The 22,808-nt window shown below is 36.4% G+C and overlaps 1 protein-coding gene across 2 annotated transcripts in view; it reads right to left on the minus strand.

Moving 5' to 3' along the window:
* Nucleotides 1-3,102: 3,102 nt before the first annotated feature.
* Nucleotides 3,103-22,808, minus strand: part of LOC105449221 (GTP-binding protein Di-Ras2) — a 72,993-nt gene continuing 53,287 nt past the window's right edge. Inside the window, exons 3-8 of one of the 2 annotated variants that reach the window (XM_011688241.1) lie at nucleotides 12,880-12,978; nucleotides 9,669-9,760; nucleotides 9,145-9,438; nucleotides 7,747-7,892; nucleotides 7,204-7,469; nucleotides 3,103-5,165 (exon numbers count right to left, since the gene is read on the minus strand). In XM_011688241.1, the coding sequence (XP_011686543.1) occupies nucleotides 4,961-5,165; nucleotides 7,204-7,469; nucleotides 7,747-7,892; nucleotides 9,145-9,331 (804 nt within the window). In that variant the 5' untranslated portion in view covers nucleotides 9,332-9,438; nucleotides 9,669-9,760; nucleotides 12,880-12,978 and the 3' untranslated portion in view covers nucleotides 3,103-4,960. Of the gene's footprint in view, nucleotides 5,166-7,203; nucleotides 7,470-7,746; nucleotides 7,893-9,144; nucleotides 9,761-12,879; nucleotides 12,979-22,808 lie in introns of both variants that reach the window. The other variant, XM_011688240.1, reaches the window with a different exon arrangement.

Genomic DNA, 22,808 nt, shown 5'->3' on the forward strand with positions numbered 1-22,808 from the left:
ACTGTGCTGAACCGTTTGAACTTGAGAAGTTTTCCCGGTCTTCTATCTAAATTGCTTTTTCATTTTTTTTCCACGACGTGTCGTGTACGTTTCCTTTTTTTTACGCCCCACGTGCCCGTTTCTTTTGGTTTATCAAATTATTTCGAGCAGATATTTTCTGGGAGTTCAATAAATACGCGGAATTTTATTTCGCATTATCAATACAAAAAGCAACGGGCTCGTTTAAAACTTAATGCATTTCTGTAATATTTGTATTACAAAAGGATATGCATATATCATTTATTACAACCGTATCGGAAAATTTAGCTGTTTGTGCAATTTAATATGTATAATACCGAATATGAATATACAGTAAAAATCTGATTCTCTCAATTATAATTTTAACAAAAGTTTGCATTATCCGTCACAGAATTACATTCAGATTTTGAGATTCGGATTATAAGAGGGATTTATTTTGCAAATATTTTTACCTCTCCTCAATGCATATTACAAGTAATACATGTGTTACATTTAATTCAAAGTTTTTCTAGATATATGCAAGCAACTCAAACGAAATATTCTGTTTTTAAAAATTGTATCTTTTTTTAGTAAATTTTCGCACGTTTGTCGACAATGACACTTCACCCACATTTGTACAAATGACAGGACCGATAGAATGATAGAAATACACTGCTCTCTCGCATTAAAATGTCAAAATACAAAACTTCACGCACGCATTCGCGCGGGACGTTCGCGAGGTACTCGTTAAACGTACTCATGACCTTTTTTTTAACAGTGGACTTACCTCGGGAACATCTCGCGATCTCAGTTCACTTCGCTGAACGTACCTTTCACCTTTATAATTTCCCCTTGGTCGCGTGAAAAATATCTTAATGGGACGGTTATTAATATTCGTAATCTAGTCGCATTACTTAACAGTGCGGCGATTGATCCTTTTTTTAGTCTGTGTCTTTGCCTCTTGTCTTACTCTCCAGTTTAATTCATTGAAATTTGTTTCGTTCTTATCTTTTAAATAGCTTAAACTTTCAAGCGTGAATCGTAAATGCTAAAATAACAATGATAAAATTAACGTGGGTATAAAAATGGGAAAATAGTGAATTGTGATTTTAATAGGATTATCACTCTTTTCAAAGATCTTATTAGAATCTCAATTTATTAAATTTGTATTTAAACTTACGATAACTGTCAAGTTGTCCGTTACTGCAATTATTAAAGTCGTCAATTTGTAAAGATCCTTTTTCTTTTATTTTTTAAAAAGAATTTTATATATTCTATGACGATCAGATTTTCCAAACTTGAAAGTTCAATCTCTTTGATTATTATTACACAGAAGACTAAAATATGCTCGCGTACATAAGTATCTTTGCAAATACTAGCTTCTATTGAATTTATTGCAAGACAAATTAAGTTAATTCATATTTTGTTGTCAGTGAAAGGCTTTTGATTTTTATCCACAAAATACAAGTTTAAAAATGTCTAACTATTATCTGAGCTAATTAATTATCGTAACACTTTATTATCTATCTAAATACTTGATGACTATATGTTCTCGAATAAACTCATTCGATGAAATATATGTATATATATATATATATATATATATATATATATATTCAAGTAGTTCGTACTTTTACGATGCGCATAAAATAAGATACGAACCGTTATTAAAATAATTTCACGAGTTATTAGACTTTTTTGGGGAATACGTTTCTCGTACAACCGCGAATTAACGAGACTGCATACGATAATATTCTCAAATGTGCGAATATGGTATTTCATACGAATATCTCTGGTGTCGCGTGAAATATTCATATTCCTCACTACCTTGGTTTTTACAATTACTTGCTTAATTATTCGACATTATATTACACGTTTTTAATATCTACGCGTCAATTATGATATATATATGTATATATATATATATATATATATATATATATATATTGTATATATATATATATATATATTCTCAAGGTATCTCGCGTCACTTCAGTATCGTTACAATGCTGTTTCAGTTTGTGGTATTTCTTCAATCCCCTTTGTGCATCGGTTCAGTTACGATGGCATATGAGTCTCCTTCCTGTTCTATTTTATACGTTAGATAGATCTTTCCTTACTTCACAATTGCATATACAAAATATTGGCATTTTCTTCAATACTTTCTGCACTACTTTTGATTTCTGTTGAGGTAAAATGTATTCTTTTTACAAAAGTCTTACGTATTTTAAATAATCTTTTTGTCGTCATACAATATTTTCTGAGCTTCATGAATAAAGTCATTAGTTTTGAGATAAGAGACATTAGTTTTAATAATATTTTTTCATACACACAGAATTTATGTTCTGTGTGTTAATATTTTGTTAATATTTTTTTTTTTAGTTATTGTCTTTTCAGATAAGTCTTTCAAAATAATTTAAGATACTTCCAATAATAGAGGTAATGTGAGTAATTACTAATAATAATATTAACGTATATTATTATTCCGCACTGAAAACAATACATATAATATCATTTATAATACTATTTCAATTTTAATGAGAGGAAGAATATTGGATAAAAAAAATCGGAAATGCTATAAATAATGAATTATAGTGGAATAATAATATTATAATTACAGTTCTATTAAATATTGTATTAACAGTTTGAAGAAATTGCAGCACGATTGAAATTCGTTAAAATATTATAGAACAAGGAGGAGAGTCGTTTCTATCGTTCCTAATTATATTATAATAAGTCTCCTATCTAAATCCAAATATCTAAAATAATATGCTCCGATATACATATCTCTCCCGTAGATATGCGTTACTGGAATTTCTAATGGTTATAACTAAATTGCAGTATACTTTCGGGATACTAACATGTTCAATGACTGCAATTTATGTGATTAATTATGCACTTGTACACACAGTCGTTATTAACTTCCAAATTATTAGACATTAGAACAAAGCGCGCAATTAAGAACTTCAAAAAAATAGAATTTAATATATCATGCAAGTTCTTTGAAATATCATCATTCACTTCTTTGTCCATTTGCAAATTTTTTGCCCAAATAGAAAATAATTTGAGTAGAGTGATACAAACAATTAATTGTTTTATGAATAATTCCACGCACACACATGGATTTTATTTTAAAATATATGTAATTCCAAGTTGAGTATTACTTATCAAAGTATTTTACGTGAAATCTAAGAATTTGACAGTCACGTTAAGCAAAACGTTGTTGCACATACGAAATCAGAAATGAAATCCTTGAGCTTCGATATATTCCCGGACAAGATATTAAAATAGATTTCGCAATTTACTGCAGGAGCTTATCGCCATCTTATAAGCTTTAAAAGAGAAAAGCGCATATCAGATAACGGAGTGGATAGCAGAGAGGTAGCAAAGAAGAGGGTACTTTATATTTTGCCTATTACGTATCTTATAATAATTTGCAAACGAATTTCTTTATCTTTCTACGTGACGGCAATACTTGCAACAAGAATTTCCTTTAAAACGAACATAACTAATATTTTCGCGAGGATATGCATCGTGTGCATTGCAAAATAAAAAATGTCAAACGTGTTGAAATGTTAATACCTTTGCTATCGGATTTTTTTTAATTGATCGTAAAGCATTTAAGCGCAGCGTACCTCTTCTTGCGAATCTTTTACGCCTAAGTGAGACATTTTTGTTGATAATTATTTTTAATAACAATGGTTACTTTTTCGCCAATTATTCGTTGTTCGAAAATGACATAAATAATTAAGAGTATATCTTGATTCCTTGTTTTGAATAACGAAAGAGGACATCTTAAAGCATTTAATTTTTAAATTGACCTTTTTTATTTCGTTTCTATTTTTATCTCGATACCGCGAACTTTTTAGATGCTCGTCGCAAGAAATTCTTCGAATCTTGCGAATCTTTTGAGCGAAACTCGTATTTTAATATCGTTATTTTTCGAGAGAGATAACGCTTTTAAATTCGCAGATTATATGCGATTAATTAATGCACGTACATTTCTTTTTGAAATTACGAGCAAATACATGTATATATTGGAAAAGCGATATGCGTGCTTTCTTGATTTTATATATGAACTGCATTAAATTCTCGATAAATAAACTTTTCCGTAATGCAGTAAAATCCTATATCGCTTTCCTTATATATTATACTTTTTGGGATGTTTTGAAAAACGTGTAAAAATAATCGCAAGAAAATGTTGCATATATAATACCCTAAGAATGTAATTTTTTTACTTTAAATCAGAAATATTTACATGGACAAATATAAGAGTTCATTCACTCGTTGAAAACAATTACATATCCGTCATTAAACATCAATTTCACGTCCACACCATTAATATGTATATCTACAGTGGATATTCTAAGAAAGATACATATCGATAGCTTTTTCTGCTGTTACAATTTGTATTCGCGTATTTTTCTTAACAAAAATTGAATGAATCATTTAATCACATTTTAATTTCCATGTAAAAAATTACGTTATTCTGATATGAAAAGGTTGAAGACTTTGTTTATACGATGTTTGACATTTCGTATTAAAGATTTGCCGGGGGAAAATCAATTTCAAGTTTTAAGCTTTAATGATAATTACTCCCGTTGTCGATACACATGCTTTCTGATATAAATCTTACGAAGTCGACGGTTTGTATCTGTTCGAGCTTGGAGAGCTAAACTCCCTCTGACGCTAGCCATTTTATCTACTTGTCACGCCTGTCTCTCACCTCCTCGGAATTTCCGTGGATTAAGACGGAGCAAGCAGTAAAACGCTACCCGTGTAGCCCCATGGAACGATTACTCGTCTCGTTTCCTTGCGAATCGCGAACGCGCCAGCTCGAGTCTTACCTTACCTTAACGCGCTTGTTCAAAAGAGCTTCTCGATCTCGCTCGTTGTCGCGTTCCCGTCGCATTAATCCGGGACCGGCGTGACGAAACTCGTTTCGCTGATCGGGACAGCGGATTTAGGAGATGTTACAGTCATCGGCGCGGGCGTCCCTGATCTGCTGCTTCGTTTTTCTCGAGGTGCGCCTGATCAGGCTGCGACTACGCGGCTTGCTCTTCACCTCCTCGGTAACGCTGACGACGCTAGAGCCCTGAGCCGCGACCACTTGCTGGGAATTCCCGCCGGGACCCGCGCTGCCGGTTCTGCCGCTGGGGCTGCCGGACCTTCCGTACGCGATAAAACAATAATAGATGAGAGTTAGAAGCGGTTACAAAATTGTTGTAGTTGAACTTAATTGAACGTTGCTCATTCCAATCCGTTCTTCGATTTTTCGGTATCCAGATATGTTTAGTTAATCCTTCGCGCCGCGTATTATTTTACTCTTTAATTCATTTGGATGGAGAGTCCTTTTGATAAATAATTCGTATTTCGTATTAATTTCGTATTATATCTCTTTCTCTAAAGACAGATGATCGCAACTTAAGAAGAGAATTTTTCAAAAATGAGATATTAAGTAATTAAAGGGCACAGCAAGGAGTTGGACGGAATGTAAATATTATTTAAGACTTGTGAAAGTAATATACCGTGATATAGCTCTCTAGCGCTCCATTAAACTGTCACAATTAATATAAGTTCTACAAATGGAGTTATAATTCAATGAAAGCGAAATTAAATATTTAAATGTTACGACCACTTTCTGTTAAGACACTATAAAATATGAAATTTGAGTATGAAATTAATTTTCTTAATATCACAAATAAATTTAAGAGCACCTTCTGTGAAACTGGATTAACTTTTTTAAACTATAATTTTTTAAGATATGCAAATTTCTTTCTTAAATAATTGAAACTGTATATGCGCGTTAATAATTCCTACATATGCATGATAAAATTATCGTAATACAATATATGTAGTAATGAATAGAAATAATGAATAAAAGAATCAAGTACAAGTCCAAGTACTATCGAATATCAATAGTAATGTACGAGAGTAATCGATGATCTGAAACGATATTGAAACTACATCGAAAATGGTATTGAATGTTTCACAATTATGTTTCACATTTGATCTACTTCGACAATGGCGATTGGCGACGCGGAAGTGCATTGAAAACCTTTTAGATTGGATACCTGTTTTGCTAATATATGCTGTCGATAGATGAAATGCGTATAACGAAACGCGACTAAATGATGAGTTTGCGAATGCGGTTAAGGTCGCTGAAATTACCTTCGTATATGTAGTTTAAAGGAATCACATTGCAATTTACTACGTGTTATTAATACATATTAATACGTGGTCCAACAAGTTTCTTTTTGGAAAGAGAGAGAGAGAGATTTTATTGATTTTTGTCGAGATCAAAGAAACTTAATTATTTTAGACATCTATAAAATTTACAATCTTTACAATTTTTATATCCATAGTAAAAATACTCGATATTCCTCAAATAGAAATAACTATTAATTATAAGTAATTGATAAATAATTTATCCGTTATTTATAATTTATATGTATGTACTTGCTTCCCGACTTGTTTGTCATTTTAAATTTACAAGGAGGAAAAAATTAATAACGTTTATTACGTTGATTTGTCTCTAAATCGCACTCATTTAACTCGAAATATGTCTCTCACAATTCTCAGTTCTCATTTACGTTGGATGCAATCTTCATCTTAAGCCTGCTTGCACCAACTATCTGAGTTAAGTAAGCCTGACTTGGTTCACTGTGTCTTTCGAGATTATGACCCTATCTGTGATGGGTATGGCACGAAAAATTTACTTAATCATCGTAATTAATGCTAAGTAACGACCTTTGAAGAAAATCGTAAATGGTCACGTTCGACATTAGTAATATTGCACAGATTATTATCGTAGCACCCACACGTGCAAAATTAAGAATGGACTTGTACTAGTTTGATTTTTCTTCGAAAAAAAGGAAGAAAATAAAGTTCTAGGAATTTTAATTCTAAGAAATATTCTTTAATGTATGATATTTCATCAAAGAAATATCTTGATAAGCCAAGCTTCAGAAATTCGTTGAAAAATAAAGAGAAGCATTATACATTCTCTTATAATAATTTATAACTCGAAAGCTTTTCGTTTTGGAGTTGATTTATTCCTAAAAGAAAAATTGACCCTATTTTTTTTTAAATCCATTCCTAAAATGAGATTTACATATTGTATTTTGTATATGAAAACACAAATGCCTTGTTGCTTAACGGCTTTATTCGCAGAGAATACATAGCGTGATACTGTATTAGAGATACCTGCGCGATCCGTATGCCGAACATCTTCTCCTAAGCCCCGATTGCTCGACCTCGCCGGTAGGATTTTTCGGCACGATTCTGGAAAGCGTGACGAAACATCTGAATACGTCCTTAATGTTGTAGTCGTCCTTCGCCGAGCACTCCATCACCTTAGCGCGTAATTTCGGCAATTCGCAAAACAGCCACTCGCTCACGTCCTCGATAGGTACTTCCCTTCTTGCCGGTGCTAGGTCGAGCTTGTTCCCGGCGACGACTATCGGTACTTCCTGTTGGAAAGAAAATACGTCTTCGTTACTATCTTTCCTCCAATAAAACGTAATAAGATCAATTTGAAAAAAAAAATGATATAGCGCTTTCCCATTAGATTTAAATATTGTGCGAAGTTACAGATATCGATAGGAGCAAATTAACAATTCATGCCGCCCCAAATGAGACACAGAGAAATTTAGTCTAAATCGCGGATTAGATAAAAGTAACTGTCGAATATCCGATCCGACTTTACGAGAGATAAATCACGAGCGAATAAATCTGAATAGGCCGCACCTGGAAGTCGGGTCGTTGTTCTCTCACTTCTTCGAAGCAACGTTTCACGCACTCGAAACTCGGTAACGACGATGTCGCGTATACGAGCAGGAATGCGTGGGCGGTGGCTATGCTCAACCGCCTCATCGCGGGAAACTGCAGGTCACCTGGGGGAATAAAAGCAAAAACTTATTTGATCTAATGGATCTTTACGAGAAAAATCTTCCTACACGTTTGAAAACAAAAAAAAATCGCGCATTGTTGCCCCGCGTAATGTTCAAAGTAAATTCTTAGAAAATGCCATCTAAAATAACTTCTTATTCACGACGTCAGTTCTTTTGACTCAAAAGATACGCTGATGACTCTTTACGCCGTGATATTTTTGCAAATGTCGCCAAAATGCATGCTGTTATTCTTGATAAATTTTTACCACGTAAATGAGAAATTTTTGCTACAAAATAAGTCACTCTGCACGTAAATTATGATACGTATATGCATGTCTTGTTTATCTCGCTGCTTTCCCGATTGCAAAAACTCCGATTGCTCTCTCGTTATATAAAGTTGTCCGGATGTATCCTTGTGCAGTCTCGATTAAATCAAGGACTTAGATACACGAGTGCATTTCTATATGTATAACTGAGCTGTATTACGTTTATTTGATACGCTATTCCGGCGAGATCGAAGCTTCCTTCATTTTCAATCCAAACATTCTCAGTATTCCGTTTTACCATCGAGAATGTATGCATGTAATATTACGTAGCTCTTAATATTTTTTCTGTCATATTGCATAACAGGTTCAGTGAGGAGAGAAACATTTCAGGAAATAATGGCTTTTAGAAAAATAAAGTTAATTTCACCGCAGAGACTTACTTTTAGAGCTTTTACGTATAAGCAGATTCGCGAATATACGAAATTAAAGTGAGATGATGAGTTAATAATAATGTTATTATACTGATTGTGAGATTTATATCACAAATGTAGTAATGTACTTGTATAATGTAAATGTAAATGTAGTAATAGTATAATGTAAAGTAAATGTAGTAATAGTAGTTAATTAAGGTCGACTTAATTAACTTAAGTATTGAATCATTGCATAAGTGTAGCCACATGAAACGTCGCGTTATTGCATTGAAGAGACGTGATCCTTAATAATTTCTTTTAATAAAAGCATTATTTCAGCTTTTGTAAAATACGAACAATTAAATTTTTAATCTCTTCTGCTTTTATGTAAATCATTTAATTAAAATGGAATTATAAAGACAATATTTCGTCTAGAGAAAAATATTATTTGTAATTACACATCTCCTGCAGGTTTAAAAAAAAAAATTTATTTAAAAATCATTGACGTCAAAATCGACGTTTCATATACATATGCAATCTAAAGGGAAAAGGGGAACAGCGAGAGGTGGTCCGTCTTACCCGCAGTGTCCAGGAGGTCGACCTTAAGCGTCAGAGTGCCGAGAACGCATTCCCGCGAGTAAAGATCCTCCACGGTGGGCCGGTATCGCTCGCTGAAGCCCTGACCGAGTAATCGGCGTATAATGGAACTCTTGCCGACCCCGGCGCCGCCGAGCACCACCAGCCGAATCCTTTCGAGATCGGCCATATTTTCCGGTCGGTCGCACGCTGGTGACGTGGAGCACGACCGCGAGAATGTCGCCGCCTCAGGATGGCATCACCCGGGAGGAGGTCGATCGGAGTCCCGTCCACCTCCTGGAAATCCAATACGGTCGCCTTACCCGTCCCGCCACCCGCAGTCCTCCTTCGTCCTTCGAAGGATACTAATTTGATTCCCCGCGGCGATCCCTGACCGCGCGGTCAGGAACGAGTCGGTGCCGGTACTGCAGCCCCGAGATCGATCAGCCGTGATCGACGTCGCTTCGAGACGATCGCGTTTTTCCACCCGACAACGTCGCACGTCGCCGACTTCCCCATTCACTTACCTACCCCCGCGCTTACGTTGCGCTCTCGTGGGAATCTCCCATCTTCCTCCGGGGAAATCGCAGCCATTCGCCTACTCCGCGATTCGAAACTCCTATTGAAAGATGAAAAACTGTTCTGTTATTACTTGTTTACCCGCGCCGAATATGAGATTTCATCGAACAGAATCGAATTATGAGTCGCGGCAGAGGGAGAGGGAGGAGGGGGGGCTGGGACGGGGAAAGCCGGGGTAACGCCATTTGGGACCACCAAGTGGACTGGAAATTGAAATAAATGGTATTGCTATGGACGTTACGCGAGCTAATTGGAATATTCCGTACAGAACAGCGACTTTTATTGAGGCCACGCAGCTTTCATGCTTTATGTTAAGAAATCCGATATGTCGGTTATAAATATCGAAGCAGAAAGTCTCGATGGTTTTTTAGGTCAGTAAGCAAACGAAATACATTACAATGGCTAAAGTATTTTTTTTCTCAAGTATCGGAGTCTAATGTTAAGAGAAAAGAATTAGAGTGGACAGCACAATGGATCTGTCTCTTCTCTCTCAAGTTAATTATAATAGCTGGCGAAGCTAATATTTCATGGACATGTTAGTATCAATTTACTACTCTCAGATTTTACCGATAATTACGAGCATAATAATTGTGAGAGAAGATGTATCACTTATAAAGGAAATTTATAGGAATGTCCTTGAATTATAGGAATAGCTATGAAGTAAGTTTTAACAGAAAATTTTTTAAAATCAACGAGCATATATAATTCTTTAATAAAGACTGACAATTATAATTCAATAATTAATTAATAATTAATTTATGCATTTTAAACTATTTGCAACATTCAATTCTTGCTAGCATAAAAATTACATTTGTCGAAATATATGTCAATTTATGAATGCTTTAACTGTTTGCTAGAGTTGTATACGTTATATATTCCTTTGCAAGATAAAGTTGTCCACGGAAATTAACGAAGCTCAGAAACATCGCGGAATTCAGCTTATTCGGCGGAAATGTGCAAACGGATGGCCGCGACGCGCTACATAGAGGTTTTTTGCGGCAAGCGCACATGGAAAATTAATACAATACGCTCAGAATGAAATATATTAATATGCCGTGGTAACGAAACGAAACTACCGGCGTGTATCGTCTATTCGTCTCATATATTAAAATTTCAACCTCAAGGATATTTTCCCACGGCTATCGATCAATCTCTGTCATTTTACTTGAAACTTGCGTTATCTCGTTATCATCTCGTTTAGTCCGTATTCTCGTTTTTTTATCTTTATTAGTTTTTAATGTCAAAGGACGCGCGCGTAAATTGTTAATAAGTTCGAGTTTAATTACAATTAATTGCAACGATCTTAATACAGTTACATTTCTTGACTAAGAAAAATATTGTTCTTTTATCATTATTAATGAAAATATTAAATCCTCGTTAATGGAAAATGTTTCGCTACATGAATCCACATTTGAATTTATTTTAAGTAGAAGTATTGATAAACAACGATATTAATTCCAATTTGTACAAACCACATGCTTAGCTTCCCTTGTAGAGAAAATTGTATAAAGATCAGAGAGATTAATTATATTCAAATATATATATATATATATATATATATATATATGTACATATTTTTACATTTACATATTACATATTAATTAATAATGATTTTAACATCTATCGCTAGAGATTCCCACGAGTAATATATGCGCGGGAATCTATTTTTAATGAAAATTTGCATGGATTTCTGTCCAACTAGTTATTACATTTTATGTTCAAATTATTAAAAGATAATTAATTAAACTGAACAATTTAAACGTGTAACCTTACATTTGAATGCATTAATGAACAACGACTAAACGCAAACTCTATATGATTTCGATTTTTGGAAGAAAATCTCCCAGTTTTTGAAGATTAGGTAGAAGAATTTTCCTCGCTAAATTGCTAGATTTACTTGAAAATATCTTCTTCTTCATGAATTAATTATATTTAAAAATATCTTTTAATTAAATATATATATTTTTATCGCAAAAACGCTGAGAAGGACAACAATGTCGCTTTAGCGATTTTTCATTGTCGTTTGCCCATTAGATTTCATTCAACTTCTATGAATGCAAAATTTCCCTTTCGATGAAAATTTATGTGGGGGGATACAGGTTAATTTTGCATAATCCTATCTCTCTCGCGTGGGCCGGACACAGGGACGGATGGAGACGCGTAATGAAATTTCGTATACCGTATACCGCAGCGGCGGTGGTATTTACAATCCGCGGGAGATGAAAAAGCGTGTCGTCCGCGCGTCGCGCTACAGCGTCGACACGCGACAGCGACGCGGTTGTAATTCACCCTGTATCCGCGCGAAGAGATTATGAAAGGGAAAGACAAGAGCGCGCGTACCTGGCTTCTGACGCGATTTATACTGGCTAGTCGGAGTACCCCTTCGCGTTCTTTCTATCTCACGCCTTTTCACCCTCCTCTCTCTCTCTCTCTCTCTCTCTCTTCCACTACGTAGGGAGACCCGTGCCCTTCCGGCAGGAGTCACAGGTGGCTGCCGGCGCGCCGCGACCTTCTTTTTCTCCTTCGACCGCCTCCGCGGAGGGTGGGGGAGGGAATCTCCGGGGATTAAGACGTCGCTAAACACACCGGTGCCGACGACAGCTGGCTCTGTTTTATGAAATAAGGCGCTTAATCGTCAAGCTCATTAAGCGTCACGGCGGAACGTTACCGCGTCACGCGCAATTGTGGCCCGAAGCTTTTCACACGAGGAGGAGCTTGTATATCACGTCGGATGAACAATCGTGTGGCTTATACACGCTCGACTCTCGCTTAATGAACACGCGACGAACGCCGCGGATTCCTAAGTCTAAGATTTTGCACGCCCGCGAATATATTCATTGCGATCTGCTCTCTCCCTCCCGATTCTCCCCTGGCGTATTTCCGATTGTTTTACGTATCGTCGACACCGCGCGGTAATGCTTTTAGCGCATATCGGAATCGTTTCTACGTTACTGAGAGTAAAATGGAAATCAAAGTAACGTACAAGATTTTGCAAATAGTATTATAGTGTTAATTTTAAGAATAGGTAGGTGTAACGAGGATTGCGAAAAGCTCAGGTCTTTTAGAAATGGCCAGTAAGAGAAGATGTCAGGTTTGATATAACAATAGAATTGTACAAAAAAAATATGGGATTCAAGTTAAGGATATCATTATACTTACAATATGCTTCGCGTATAATCACCAGTTTTTGCGTCTCCTCTTCATTTATGTCTCACGTTAGGGTGTCGAAAATCCTGCGTCGGCGTCCGAATATTGATTCTGTGACAGGAAATCAATAACAAGTTAGCAAGACATTGAGGAATTAACGTGATCATGATATTTTTATGTCGCATTATTATAGTTGTATATTTGTATCATAAATCTCCCGCAACGAGAAACTCACGCTTCGCTCTTTTCTTTTTTTGTTTCTTTTTTTTTTACCGAGCTAATTGAAATTGAGTAAACCGAGCGGGTGAGATGAATCGTGCAATCCGCCTATCTTAAGTTCTGAGAGAAACTGGAATCTGTGTGCAGCAGATCCCCGAGCTATTAGGATAATTATTCGCATCATTAGTGTTTCTCGAGATTCTCCCGCATTCGTATATACGCATTATACGCTGAACTCCGATTGCACGAAGCGTATTCGAGATATATATCAACCGTGCTGACATACTTTTAATCTTTAACATTTTCATAAATGTAGCCTGACGGGTATTGTCGGTTGGGAAAATGCTGTCGTGAATTTTCATAAATTCTTACAACTACCACGTCTGTAGACGACCATAAATCTACATTGGCTAAAAACGAGAGTCTTATTTTACGTAGATCAGATTTATAGCTTGGAATAAAATTTAAATTGAAATTTACTTAAATCCATTTACTATAAAATCCACTTCGCTTAATTTACTACATCCGGTTACTGCAACATGCCGATGCAAATTTATGTATTATTATTTTCCGCAATATGAAAGTTTTGTTATTGTTGAATGGCTGCTGTGGGAACAGTAACATCTTTTATACGATTCTCCAGAGATAGAAATGGAAAAAAGCTCAACGGGAGACTTTCCCGGCTACCCGCGACGTGGATTTGCTCTAGCACTATCTTGTAGGTGAAATGGGGGAGCAAAACCCCTTGCGCGAGAACTCGTTTCGTTTTGTACTCGTTTTTAGAAGTACATCCCATTTTGGGAAACTTTGGATATTTTATGGAGACCATTGCCAACCTAAAAAGAAAACCGGGATACAATGTCAGATACACTATCATACGATTACCATAGTAACATATCTAGAAACTAAAAGAAAATGCGAATCTTTTATAATGTATATCTTTTCGCTTTGCCGAAGGATATAATTGTAAAAAAAACATCTAATAGACATGTTCTAGATTACGTTTAATTATCATGAAAACTAATTATATTCTAATTCTATCGCAGTCTGTATATTCCACGATCTGCGAAAATTCCGAGATAAACGATAAAATATTTTATCGTTTCTTATATGAAACCGTAATAAACGAAAATTTGGAAAATTTAATTATCCAAAGATGCAAACTTAATATTCGGCAAGAGTCTCATCATATCTCTAATATATAAAATTTCTTCACTACATTCAGAGTTTTAGTACGTTAAACTTCGCTACTTCTGTATAATTTAACGCGCTTCTGAGATGTCATATCTCGAGTACGAAAGTTATGTTTCGCGATTTCCTGCGGCAAACGTGAAATTATTTTATCGCGTTCGTTCCTTTCACTTTGCGGTTATTGCATTACATAAATACGACCGCGTATTTATCCGCGGACGAGACGAAATAATAAATTTCATTAATGATTCTGTAATATCGCGCTACGTCCTACGTGTGTTGAAAACCTAGTTATCAGACTACTGCACCTTTACGGTCGTTAACCGATTTCCGCTGGCATCAGCATAACGATTTACATAATAATGCCCGAAAATTCCCGCACGGTTTTCCCGAACACGGCCGACAAAATTGAAGTCGTTAATTCGCCGTTCGCGTACAAACAGACGTCGCTCGGTCGGATGGACGATTCGCCTAATCACATCACATTTCCCGATACTGCTAATGCCACTTTTCCTCGTCTCCTCGTAACGAATGATATCCCAGCGGTGTTACAGAAGCGTAATGTATCGCGATATCCGAAAATATGAAGGAAGTTTTTTTCCCGAATCAAAGAGTCGCAGCTGCCGCACAGCAAGAGTAAACAAGACGAGGAGTTTATGGGTTTTTCTGTCCTATTTATCTTTTCTCCTCTTTTTCGATATGGAAAAAAATAGAAATATGAAATTCCGGAAAAATTTAATATCTAATAAAGAATTTTAAAATATGAATTTAATTAAAACTTCATTATTCGCAACTGCTTTGAATATTGCTTTAATTTTCCTTAAGATAAATTTTTTAACGTCATTTTAAGTTATTGATTTATTTATTAGTATTCAATATTTTTTATTATCATTAGTACTTGACATTACTCTAAATTAGATTTAAATGTCATCAAATAATTCAATTGTCTGATTTAGTTCCATTATTTATATTTACGAGATAAAAATATAAGGTCAACATTTTTAGAATTACACTATCTTTAAATAAAACATCTAATTAATCAAGATAATCGGAAAATATTATTAAAATACATATCATATTTATATATTGCTCGCATTTCATTAAAATGATGTTTTTATTTGCGAAGATTTAATTGATATTGTGTCCCCGATTCTATGTATTTATTTTGTCTTTTCCATTTTAACTCTATTTATGCGTTTTATTTTCATTTATGTTGTAATAATCCAATTCTGCAGAATCGACATTTCGGACATTTGATATTTTAATGAGTTTCATGATGAAACGAATAAGATGATAAATGATGTAACGCTTGCTACTCCGGAACGAGATTAATTTCAATTAACCTTAACAAGATTTTTGCTTTCTCTCGAGAAATCAAATTACAGTGACACGCATCATTGAAACTCGATTCAGCTTGCAATAAGATCGATTATCGGATACGTTTGTTTCAACGTAATGAAATGCCGCGCAATAAAATACCGGCGTTGAATTTTGCAACCGGCCTCAGTGCCTCCTCGAATCCTTTGCGCGGCGATGACGAACGCGAGAGATTAAAATAAAATGGGAATTGCCACAACTATCAAACATGTTCGATCAATTGAGGCGAAGAGAACGTAATAAAGTTCTTTTCGGTTTCTTTTTTTCTTTCGTTGTTGAAACTCTGCGCGAAGCTAATAAGAGATTGATATGAAGAAAAAATAGCAACGGAAGCTTACGCGCTTACATTTTAATATGACAAAGAAAAGTAAGGAAATTCACGTGCAAGAATTCAACGTCTGTCCCTCAGTACGCCTCGTTTCCGTTCGTATTAACGTTCCGTTATTTTCATGCAAAGGGAGACATTTATTTCGAAAAATCTACAGCGCTCTATGGATCAAGTTTCGCGAGATCTTCGTTAAAACATTCTTTCTCTCCCTCTCTTTTTCTACAAATATATATTTTTGAAGAATATTTTCCAACAATTTTGTTACATTATGATTACTAAAGGATTGAATTACGATCCATAATGCTCCACGATGCTCCATAACGAATACTAAAGTATTCGTTATGGAGCATTCTCCATTTCCTACTTTCAACGATTAATATATATTTGTTAAAAGGAAATATTGTAATATTAAATTTAAAAGAAAATTCATAGCGCATTAATTTTTTAATTCATATACATTTTATTTTAATAAAAATAATACTTTAACGTTTTAAAAAACGTTTTAGAAAACAGTAATTTAAGTAAATATTGAGATAATTAATATAATGAAAATATATGTATACATAATTTCAGTCATCATTAATTTAATGTACTTCCGATGCGAGCATGTTCAAAAAAGAAAAATCATTTCTTTCATATATCTTTTATACGAAGCAACACTGTGTATTAAGCTGATGGTAGCTATTATGTCCAGCATAGACTTTCTCATCGTTCTCGAGCGAGCGCGTGCTGCGTGGTTTTCATTTTGCTCGATCGCTGTTATAATGCAACGAAAAGCAAGAGTATTTGCACATCTCTCCACCGTGGATTTAATTTCGCTAAATCTTTTGAGAGTTCCCTTCTTGGGGCAGAAGAGTCTGCCCGCAGAACATTATCCTCTTAAAAACTTCATCCGCACACGCGGTCGCGACTTTCTTGGATTGTAGGACTCTATAAAAAAAAATATCCAGGAAAAGAAAAGACTATTGCGCGTAATTACGAAGGCGACGGAATCGGGCGAGAGGCGAGGGAATACTTAAATCGCTGGCATTATAAATGGTCGCAACTTTTCTAATATTCCTTACCATCATGTATTTATTCATGGTAAACTTCGTGGCTAACAGTACTCCCAGGGATATGTTCGAGTAAATAAAGTAACCGTGATGTGTTGAGATAAAGGAACGTGTATAGTTCGAAATTATTGAAAGTTACATAATTCCGTGTTCCAGTTATTGAAACACATTTAAATTTAAATAAGATATTTTCTTGTAAATATGTCCGCGACCGTTCTGGTTGTTTTAACCTTTTCACGCGGAATGAAATGTTGACGCATTGTACAGTTTCCAGCGACAATGTAATTACGATATAGAAAATTAAAAAATTTTAAAGTTTTCGAATATTTTAAGATTAATTAGGCCGAGCGAAAGATAAATTAAAACTGGAATTTTTTCTTTCAATTTTCTCATTCCCTTTTCTTCTCAGGAGGCGGCTGAATTTAATTAACAGAAATTCTATGTACAGTCCCAATAGATCGAGAAGTATCAATTAACTTTGTCTTATCGCGAGTGGCGCGCGGCGGCGCAAATTGTTACGTCAAACGGATAGATGCAAATCGAGGTAGTTAAGCGACGACGGCGTTAATCAGACTATGATCCTCCCTTCGAGCGTTGACGGATATCAGTCGCCACTGTCGCCAGTCTATTAGATAATATTGCCCTGGTGTCAGCCCACTATCCATCGAGTTTGGGAAATTATGTTGGGCCGCGGCGCGCAGAGCAGGACGTAAGCTCATTATCGGTACTGACATATTTTCGCGGTTTGCGGCTTCGCTGTGCGGCTTATGCCATTCGGCGCGCATGTTCCGGAATTACGTATGTATAGATGCGGTATGCAGCTGCACCCGATCGCTCTCCTCCGACGTGGCGCGCGTAATTACGGCGGTCTTCGGGGTTTACGAATACGTTACAAACGCATTGCCGGCAGGCCGGTGTGCGTTTAGATAACGCACAAGTTCACGGGTTATAAAACACGGACATGCTCGCAAAGCAGTTTCCCCCGCATCCTTTGAGCCGCGCAAGACTCCCCCGTCAGTGTTTTACTCAAAGCTACATACATATAGCTTCATTGAATTGAAATAAAATTATGTGATTGAAAAGTCACAAAGAAATTACGAACTCTTTTACGAACAACGAATTGTACAATTATTTTTTTTTTATACTTCGCAACATTTTATACTTTCATAACTATAATGAGTAAAATTATACGACTTAAGAAACAGGACGATGTTCACTAAAGTCGAGCGAATACGGGTTACATAAATAGTCCGTCTAAATAGCTTATATACATTTATATAATATACTTTATTTAATATATAATCGATATTAAATTCCCGCGGTTGAATTTTATTTTGTACGATATGGTAAACGCGGCTACATGCATGCAAAACAATCCTTTACCTATCGAGATATAATCCTGGCAGCATAAATTTCACGGATTATCTCTGTTTAAACTGTCTACGAGATCGCCCGTATTTGTAAATATCCCGTTGTCTGGACCAGACCTCCGGTGTTTCGCGATGCATCGAGGGCGCAAACTGAACTATTTGCTGCGGAGGATCGAGAGCACCGATTTTAAGGTTGACGTGCGATATTTCCAAGTCAAATTAACTGTAGTCGCAAGATTTTTGCATACTGCAAGCAGAAGGCAACGTACGCCGCGCCGTCACGTCAAATCGTTATATTTCATGGCACGCTTAGGAGCGGTGCTATCGATCGAGCGGCATGCTGCACCGATTGTGCAACGCGGGAATTTCATTAAATCGATGCTGGAAAGGAGTGGTTATAAATATGTAAGCGATAAATCGCGGAATATGTATAGACTGTGCTTTTATCGGCGACTACGTCGGCTCAGATTAGCTCGAGGCAGAAATATATCCTTATTTGTTTACCTCACCGACAGACTTTAGAATAATTCTTTAGCGGCGAGGGTTTCGTTGCTTACGATATATTAATAAAAGTGCAGAGTCCCACCGCGGAACCCTCACAAGTTCAATTTCGACGGAACACCTGAAAAACCTTTCCCTAATAACGACCGGTCTTTATAGCCATTAGTCGGCGTCTGTCACCGCATTTTTATTGATCAAAGCGATCAACCTCCGTCTCTCCTCCAAAGGTCAAATTTTTTGCTTACAACATTTTTATTCCGAGCCTCTTTAATCCTTCGTCGTTGCTTATCGCGGGCAATTTTCCATTTTGACGTCTATAGTCCGCGATTTATCAGCTGACGGAGGATTACATGTAACCGTTCGTATAGCAAATCCGAATCTCATATCTGTAAATCCAGTCGAACGCAGATAGATTTTGCCTTTCGCGTGTACGCTTCATGTGATCAATAAAATGGATTTATTCGATCAACTGGAGTACCGACTGCTTGAGAACTTTATTTATTCGCGGAACGTTTTTGCCCGTCTCTCGTCGTGAGATTTATCTCTCTCTCTCTCTCTCTCTCTCTCTCTCTCTCTCTCTATTGGGACTATTCTTAAAATATATCTTATTTATCGTACTTTATATTATTGATTTCTCACATCTTACACTGATCCAATTTTCGACATTTGATTTGCTTTTTTTATTCATGAAACGAAAAGTATGCAAAATTTCTCGAAATCTTAAAATTCTTTCCAGAAAATTGACAAGTAATAGCCGCGTGAATATCAATTTCGGATAACGGATCTCGTTCGGTCTAATGGAAAGCCCTTCCGTTTATCCGGAAGCCACAATTGAAGTACAGGTTTACTCTCGTACGTAAACCGCACGGTGTGATCTGTTTATTTCAAAGTACTCGCTCGCTCACATGTGTCCAACATGCATTATGCATCGTTCTCGCTGTAGGATATTAGCCACGATTGGAACGGAATACAAACATGGGCCCTCTGTCACCTGTGTATATCCCTCAGATGCCAATTTTCCAACGCTGAATCCTATGAATATTTTATGGAGCCGCGAGGCCTGTCATTCTTTCGCGCACTTTGCGAACTCTCCCTCTCTCTTTCTCTCGCTCAATCAAATCGGCGCTTTTCCTACGTTATATCGCAGTTATTGGCCGCAGTTATTACACCTCAGCGCACACTATCGGCAGTCACTTAATGTTCAGAGTGTCAAACATTAATTTTGGATAACAGATTTCGTTCGGCTTAATGGAAAGCTCTTCCGGTTTATCCGAAAGCCACAATTGAAGTACAGGCTTACTCTCATACTAAACCGCACGGTGTGATCTATTTATTTCGCTCTGTTAAAATCTCTTTACAGACGTAATTTTACGTGTGTTCAAATGTTATAAGTGTCTGATGATCAGAAATTAAGCAATTCTAATAGATTATAAGTTTAGAAAAAAAAAACGAAAATTTATATTTGTATTTGTGTTTAAATGGCATTCTCTCATCAGTATAATAGCGTACAATAGTAAAGTTTAGCCAACCGCCTTAGGATCACCCTGTACCAGACAGGCACATCGCACTCGAATAAACTCGATCGAAACTACAAGCTGAGGCTTCGGGAGTTTCCGTAAAAGTAATTGGAGGATCGTTTGAAAGGTACGTGACTCCGTTGTTACTTCGTTCCCCGGATTTTCCACGTTCTGCTCGCTTCATTGTGACCTGCACCCCCTCAGCTTACCGAGAATTTGACGGTGAAACATGTATGCGTGTATAAACATGTATGTTTACGGTTACACTTTTGGTAACGCATTATTGCTTGTTAGACACACATATTAACATATTAAATGTCACTGGTTTGGCGGAGGATAATTAGTGTTTTATTAATTATCGAATATATTCGTACGTATAGTAGTTGGAATCGCACGAATCGATATATTAATTCCAGCTAAATTGTGTTGCGATTAATTCGGATATGTGACAGACGGAGCGGAGCGAAATCGAATTAGAGAGAGATTGAATACTCAATGTAATTCTCTCCTCTTCTCTCTCTCTCTCTCTCTCTCTCTCTCGGTCTCTCTTCCTTCCTTCGTCTTTGAGATAAATATGAAACTGAAAGTTTCAATTATTTTTTAATTATAATTGCATGTTGTACGACATTAAGACACGCTAATTCTACGAGATGTAATGTAGAGTTTTTATCATAGATGAGGAAATTCTACTTTTGAACAAAATTCTTGAGAGTCTCTTTTTTGTTCTTCCTCGAGATAACGCGAGAGCTCTTTTTTTGCGGGAATCTGCTCGCCGTTCGTGTCGTCGATTATATGAGGTAAGTGTGTGAGGGAGGTTTCAATGGGTCTCGGAAATCCGATTCCTACATCACCGCGTGCGATTTCCTGGCGACCTAATGGAGCCGTAAGCAAGAATATAGTGATAGAAACGTTTCGGAAATTCGATCAGTTCGGTAAGGGGGAATCGCGCTTATCATAGGTTCAGCTCGACGGTGTGCAAGTCACGCACGAGGCGACTTTGTACTTTCTTGTGCGAAATGTACGGCTTGACTTATCGATGCATAAACCTTTATGGCAAGGAAAGAAAGCTGGATAGAAAGGAAAGGATCGCTCTAGCTGACTATTTCGAATTTACAACGCCCGTTTTATGTAGATTGAACCGAGGGAAGAATCGCCATTTCTGAAATGCATGTAGACCACTGCAGAACAGAGAGAGAGAGAGAGAGAGAGAGAGAGAGAGAGAGAGAGAGAGAGAGAAACCTTTTTATACAACACACTTTTAAATTATCGTATAAACTGTAAGCCCTTACATACAGTTTTCATATTCTTCTTTATGGAAGAACGTAATTACTTTTTCTTCGTAAACTTATCAAAGAATTAATTACTTTTGAATAATAAATCGGTGCATGTTAAACATATTTTTCAGCACAATCTCAATTACGTAAATAAATGAATAATTACTTTTTAATCTCGCTCAAACGCGAACGCGAACAAATTGGTCAACAAATTAGGTCCTACGCAAATAATTACTTTGTAAATGAAGCACTCGCGGCGATTTTAATTGAAAGCAGACGCAGCTACCAACAATCGGTTTTTGTCAACAGAACGATTACGGGACAGGTCTTAATTAGAACCGACTGACTACGGGTCTCCAGCGATGCATTTTGGCTACTGTCAATATTTAATTTATCCTATCAATCGCTGACAAGCGGGAAACAGAATGCGACCGCTTGCAGCAAAAAGAGAATTTTTTTGAATCGTTCCGTGTTGACGTCAAACCCGCATTTTATTGCATTTCTGTGACACAGATGAATTGCGCGATCGCAATAAGTAATGTCAAATTGCGAAGGTTACAGCGAATTTTTAACATTTCCCTTATTTTACTTCGAGAATTATAAGTGAGAGGTAGATTTTTAAATCGAACGATAGTAATCTAACTGTATGGACTATTCATAATCATCTGAAATATTTGAAATTTAATATCTATAAAGAAGTCTCCCTCTCTCTCTCTCTCTCTTCTGAGTAGGTTCATCATCATTCAATGAAGAAAAAATTATTACAATAAAAATAAAAATGGAGATTAAACGGTAACGGAATTAAGACCTTTTTCTGCGCTGACTCGCAGATCACGCAGTGCAATTCTGTCATGGTCGTTACGCGTTGTATGCGACGAAACGCGTCACCCGTAAATCACAACAGGGAAGAACCTGGCACGCGTGTCGTGAATTTCCGCCGACCGAAATTTCGTTTGACGTGTGTTAATTAGGAGCGGTGCGTTATGCCCGTAAGGAAGAAAGGCGTTATGGGAATCATCAGCTTTTGACGGGAAGCGTTTAATTGTGCTGGCTTGACAAATGAGAGATCCTATCTTGCTCCTTTTCTCTCCTCTCCCTCTCCCTCCCCCCCT

The sequence above is a fragment of the Wasmannia auropunctata genome, unplaced genomic scaffold (assembly GCF_000956235.1).
Source record: "Wasmannia auropunctata unplaced genomic scaffold, wasmannia.A_1.0 LD336076.1, whole genome shotgun sequence".
Taxonomy (NCBI): domain Eukaryota; kingdom Metazoa; phylum Arthropoda; class Insecta; order Hymenoptera; family Formicidae; genus Wasmannia; species Wasmannia auropunctata.